The sequence below is a fragment of the Python bivittatus genome, unplaced genomic scaffold (genome assembly GCF_059951505.1).
Source record: "Python bivittatus isolate LINGU-HERP-01145 unplaced genomic scaffold, Pbiv_v1 ctg000320_np1212, whole genome shotgun sequence".
NCBI lineage: Eukaryota > Metazoa > Chordata > Lepidosauria > Squamata > Pythonidae > Python > Python bivittatus.
The window spans coordinates 3,010,122-3,016,121 of record NW_028277052.1 but is presented as its reverse complement, the minus strand read 5'-3'; the positions used below and the strand labels follow the sequence as shown (position 1 = coordinate 3,016,121).

At 47.3% G+C, this 6,000-nt stretch overlaps 1 protein-coding gene across 1 annotated transcript in view; it reads right to left on the bottom strand.

Annotated features, from left to right (window-relative positions):
- Window positions 1-1,406: 1,406 nt before the first annotated feature.
- Window positions 1,407-6,000, bottom strand: part of ABCG4 (ATP binding cassette subfamily G member 4) — a 32,080-nt gene continuing 27,486 nt past the window's right edge. The window contains exons 11-14 of the mRNA XM_088139154.1: window positions 5,135-5,235; window positions 4,749-4,907; window positions 3,652-3,770; window positions 1,407-2,119 (exon numbers count right to left, since the gene is read on the bottom strand). Of these exons, the coding sequence (XP_087995280.1) occupies window positions 1,894-2,119; window positions 3,652-3,770; window positions 4,749-4,907; window positions 5,135-5,235 (605 nt within the window). The 3' untranslated portion in view covers window positions 1,407-1,893. The remainder of the gene's footprint in view (window positions 2,120-3,651; window positions 3,771-4,748; window positions 4,908-5,134; window positions 5,236-6,000) is intronic.

Here is a 6,000-nt window from a genome sequence, read left to right as displayed (position 1 = left end):
GTTTGCAAGAGAAGAATCAAGCTCAGAGAACCCCAAGGACTCCACAGTTCAACCCTGAGCTACCCACACTCACCTCTATTAGTGCTATATCCCTCAAGAGCCAACTGATCATCAGAAGCCAAAGTGCAAAAGATCGGGGTGGGGGTGGGGGTGGGGGTACGCTGAGGAGAACAAGCAACTTTGGGACCTTTCGGATCCAGGTGAACCTCTCCCATGATTGTTCTGGTCCTGGAAAGACATTAGCTTTTCTCAGACCATCGACAGACCCTCGACTGGCAGTCTGATCACTGCCACCAACCCTTGGTGGGATTGAAGGAAAACATTTCGCTGCCTTAATTCTTCTGTTTGGAAGATAAGGAGAACCTCCTTCTTCTCCCAAGGATTGTTGCCCAGCCCAGCCCAGCCCAGCCCAACCAAGACTGCTTTTTAAAATTCTCAAATGCTGATCATTACTCAAGCAGCATGGAAAGGAAGCAAGAAAGACTTTTTGACGAACACACCATTGATTGTCTCAGAATTTAAAAACAAAAAAAAGATTACACCCCAGAAAGAAATACAGAAGGACCTCAGATGTTCTTTGACCAACGACGGAGATCCAAGGAAGATTGGGAATACCCAAAAGATCTCAATGGCACTTTTTCCTATACAGCTCCAGATGTATATACATATATTTTCCCAGCAGACTGAATGTGTTAAACTGGAGCAATTGCCGTTTGTGGCCAGCTCCACTTATTTATCTCAAATAATTTCTTCTAGTTAAACAGGCTGCGCAGGTTTCATGAATGCTTTCAAAAACCTGCAAAACCCGATGGAGCAATTGCAAAATAGAAGTGTGTTTTTCCTGGTCTCTGCAACACTGACACAAATTCTCACTATTCCCTGTCTTCTTTGTACACATGCGACAAAGTTTGTCTTTGCCTCCCCAGAACCTAGGAGCCACCCACAACCAGTTCTGGCCCCACAGAAGAGGCAGGTTTCCAAAACGATTGAAGCCCTGCCCGGCTCTGCAGGCGAGATGGGCAGGTCCCACAGGCTGACCCTGCTTCCTGCTTCTGTTTCTGCCTGCGACTCTGGCAGAAGGAGCTTGCTCCTGGATATTTGGCTTTTCGTAAAGAGTTCAGGAAAAGGCATATGGGAAAGGCTGCCGACCAGGGGAACTGGGAGAAAGGGAAGATACGAAAATCACCCATTGCTACATGTATGGTGGTGGAGCGAAGCTTTATGCAGCTTCCACTCCTGTTAAGTCTTCCAATGTCTTAATATGGATCCACATGCTAGTTATGCCTGCAAGCTAAGCAAGTAAAAAACGAGACCAAAGCAACAGCGCTACGAACTGTGCTTTCCAGAGGACACCCCCCCACCTCCCTCACCCCCCCTGCACAGCTTCCCCCCAGCCCAGTGCCTACCCTGGGCCCTGCCCAAATCAATTCTAGCATTTTCCCCCCTCCAGCCACCCCATCCCGGGCTACCTCCTCTTCGGCATTCATTGCATGGCAAGAACATTTCCTTGGATCGGTATTGCTCAGGGAAGAGAGTTTTGACACATTCCAGAATTATACATGAGACAGAAAGAGGGGGGTGGGGGAAGGAAGGAAGGAAGGAAGGAAGGAAGGAAGGAAGGAAGGAAGGAAGGAAGGAAGGAAGGAAGGAAGGAAGGAAGGAAGGAAGGAAGGAAGGAAGGCTCATTTATCATGAAGAATATAGGTTAAAACAGTTCCGAGATATTTCATCAATCCTTCTCGACTGAGCTGATGCTGTCACCAGCTATCCAATATTTCCCTCTTTGACCTGTAGCCTGCAGAGGTTATATTTGGGGTGGGGGGGAGGGGGAAGGGCATCGCACGGCTGACTGTGTTTGTCCCACAATATCAGGAACTGGGTCCAAGTCCCCTCTTATCTTTCCGCCTTCACCTTGTACTTGAGGGTGAGGTAAGCCAGAAGGCGGATAATGACAAAGAAAACCCCTAAGATTGCAAAATCGAGGTACAGCTTGGCTTCTTCCACATCCAACTCCTTCAGGATCTTGTCGGGATCCTTGAACGGGCAATCACTCTCTTTGCACTCCAGATTTTCACGATCCAGGGAGTAGATGGTGAGGATGATGCCTTCAAAGCCATATCTGAACCAGAGCAAAGCAGAGAGTGCAATCAGAGCTACAGAGTAATCGGAACAGTCCTTTAAAAAGGTGACTGGAACTTTTAGTACAGGGTTTCTCAACCTCATCAACTTTAAGATGTGTGGACTTCAACTCCCAGAATTCTGGGAGTTGAAGTCCACACATCTTAAAGTTGATGAGGTTGAGAAATCCTGTTCTAGCATAATTCAATATGACCTTGAAAGCTGAACTAGAGCACAAACGTGAGTCAAACAATTTGCCAAATCCCCAGGTGAGCCTGCTCCGCATCTCTGTCAAATGGCCACATAAATGCTGCTGGATAAGACCAAAAGTCCTTCTTGTCTGGCATCCAGCTTCTCACGACGGCCAACGGGAGGCAGAGGGAATGCTGATGCGCAGCACCCCAAGAGTGAGAGCCACTGCTAACTTGGACTTCCCAATTTGTGATCTTGAGCAGTCATCTTTTGGATTACGTGAGCATCAGAGCTATCCCATATCATAAACCATGACTTTGTCTCAACCCCTTTTGTAGCTATCTCCATTAGTGGCTGGGAGCAGCAAACCATATGTTAGAAAAACCCATCCTTTGAACAATAACATGTTGAAGAAAAGGGTACTAGATGGTGTTCAGATGAATGATGGATGAACGAACTCATGGAGGAAGACACATTCATGACCATAAGTCATTGTGTCTACAGGACTAAGAGTTTCCCAACCTGGTGCCTCTCAGGTATATTGGATTTCAACTCCTATCATGCCCAGTAAGGCTAGAGAAAGGGAAGCAAGATCTAGCATATTTCCAGACATCAAATTGTAGGAAAGTTGCAGGAATATGGTTCTTCTTCTGAACCAACCTATACAGGCATACCTCGGAGATATTTCGGGTTTGGTTCCAGGCCACCTCAATAAAGCGAATATCTCAAAAAAGCAAGTCACACCATTTTTTTGGTTTCCCGGTGCATATAAAAGTTAGGTTTACACTATACTCTAGTCTAGTAAGTGTGCAATAGCACTATGTCTGAAAAAACAATGTACATACCTTAATTAAAAAATACTTTATTGCTAAAAAATGCTAACCATCATCGGATTACTAATAATGAAAACATTTGAAATATTGCAAGAATTACCAAAATGTGACACAGAGACACGAAGTGAGCAAATGCTGTTGGAAAAATGGCACCAACAGACTTGCTCGACCCCACAAATCTTCAATTTGTAAAAAAACCACAATATCTGCGAAGCACAGTAAAATGGTACATGTCTATTATGATAATGTATTTGCTGAGAGCAGAGAGAAATTCATCATTTTTCCTTTCCATGTTGGGATGAGGAGCAGGTGTATTCTCCAAATTACAAAATCCAAGTTATTTGCATGAGGGGGTCACAACATATGTGTCAACAACATCATGGCTTCTGCTGGATGCCTATGATCCCAGCCTGAAGCTCTCTGGACCTCAACCTGAGCTGAAGGCAGCCCATTTTAGGAGGCCCTGAAGAAAGGCTCCAGATGCTCCTCTTTGGTAAAGCTCCCTTACCTGACATAGGAGACATAGGTGCTCCACCGAAGGTAGGTAGGGATGGTCTTGAAGCTGACAAAGAAGCCAGAAAGGAGGAGGACTGGAATGGACGAAATGGGACCCACAAAAGTAGCCACCTGGGAGAAACATGATGGGAGAAAAGAGACATGTAGGAATGGTTGGAAAAGGACTGAGAGGGATGCTGAAAAGCCAAACCTGGATATGTAAACCAGCCATCCACATACTAGTGCCCTCCATCATCCCAAGCTAACTGGGTGTTGTAGCCCTGTATGTCCCAAGAGACCAGATGGGGAAAGCAGGCTTAAGTTAGATGCCTCTGTTTTACCTCCTTAGTTATGAGGTCCGGGACTATGGTTGGCCTAGGTGTTTGTAAGATAACATCACTTGCCTCATTTGCACGAAGATGTCACCAATTCCACTCTTGGACCTCTATGATGTTTCAAGCAACATTTGGGTTTTGTTTTTTTAAATCTGGAATTCTTGTGAAGACCCTGTTTGGAGCTGGGTGTTTTTAATCCAGCACAGAAATTATCTTGGAGGGATTATGGAGTGAAGAAAGTGACAAATAGTGAGGGAGGGTAACTTTTGTACCCATGACAAACCATAGGAATTTTGGAACACCTCCCCATGTTCACGTTTATTCCTCTCCCCACACATTTTCTGATTTGGGGCCATTCTCAGTTGGCCGTAACACGCCTTTCAAGAAATGAGAAAACTCTTTCTTGGCACAACAAGAGACCTTGGTGCCATGCGCTGCTACAAGCAGGATACTGGGCTGGTCAATGGGTACTCTTAAGGCAGTTCCCACCACTGTGCTGAAACCAATCCACCCCCATCCCCCAGCACTCCAGTAGCAGCTGGGGGGGGGGGAGAGCCCCTTACCTTCTACCTCAAAGAGGGGGGGATCAAGTTACTTGCTTTTTCTTTTTAACATTTTGGAAAGGACCTTGGTTAGATCTCATACCTTCCCCTCCTCTCTTTCGGTCCTCAATTCCTTTTCAGATGGGGTCACGTTAAATTCTGGGGTGACCACCTGAGCCCCCCTCCCCATCTGGAGTGGTCCCGAACCACTCTAGGCCATGCTGTAGACTCACCTGGGGGGAGCTGGACGCTGCTCCTATGAAGAGGCCCACCGACTGGGCCACCAAGGCCGTGCAGGTGGCCAGGGCCGAGAAGAGCAGGAAACGGATCGCTTCGGGGGGCTGCCCCGTCATCCAGTAGACAATACTGCAGTAGGTGATAGGGCAGATGATCTGCAGAAGCAGTGGGGGACAAATTAGTACTCAGGGATCTGCCCCTTGGAGTAAAGTAGTTAGTGGTTGCAACGGTTCTCAGTTAAGGGGGAAGCCGATATCCTCCACCAATGGAAGCATTCAACCCTCGGCTCTCCCACTATGTCCAGCTGCACCTGTTGAAGCTCAGCCTGCGACAAAGCTGTAAAAAGCAGGGGGCCCTCCCTCAGGCAGGACAAACCGCTCACCTGAAAAGGAACGTCAGCCATGGTTTTGGCAAGAAAGTAGGCTTTTAGGCTGTACCAGTAGTTGAGATGTTCTCGCAGAAAGACAGACATCTCCAGAGGGACTGCAAAGAGGGAGAGCAGGTGAGTTGATAAGAACAGCATAGCCTGGCAAGGAGCAGCAGGAGGTTGGTGGATTCACATGGGAAAGGGCCAGATGCTGGCAGTTTAGGGTGCAAAAGGCTTCTGGGCCCAAACCCTGGGGAACATCTATTTTGAAGAACCCCACGTTCCAGCCCCCAGTTCTGGGCTGCGCTTGGTCACCGTGCAGCGTGGGGTCTGTCCTGCAGCCACGGAGAGGTTGCAAATTCCTGATTGTTGTGCAACAGAAAAAAGAGGGTGGGGGATACAAACCGACCCACCCCCCCTCAACAAAAGAAGACTGCAGATTGGTCTTCTTCAGCTGTATATCCCATAATCTCCATCCACATCAGAAACCCCTCCTTTACAGCAGCACAGTTTCCAGCCTTTCCCCGCAACTAAGCAATCAAATGTATGCGTGTTAAGTTTTCCGGTAGCTTAGTGCACCAATCTGATGGCTTTGCTTAAAAAAATCTGATTAATGGAATGCCCTGAATTTATTTCACCCCTCCAACTCCCTTCATGGCTAAAGCACTTCAAAACGCCAGCCCACCCCTCTCCAGTAACATCGCTATCTCACTAGCAAGTCTCAGAGGCTGAAAAATAGGTTTAAAAAATGTGGCCACCAGCCAGAAAAAGACTGATCCTCCCGAAATAAATGGAGCCGTGAAGACCTGACTCACTTCTGCTGCAAGTCACCTGGAAACCCTCCAGGTTTTTCTTCCTCCTGGGGACACCAATGCATCTAA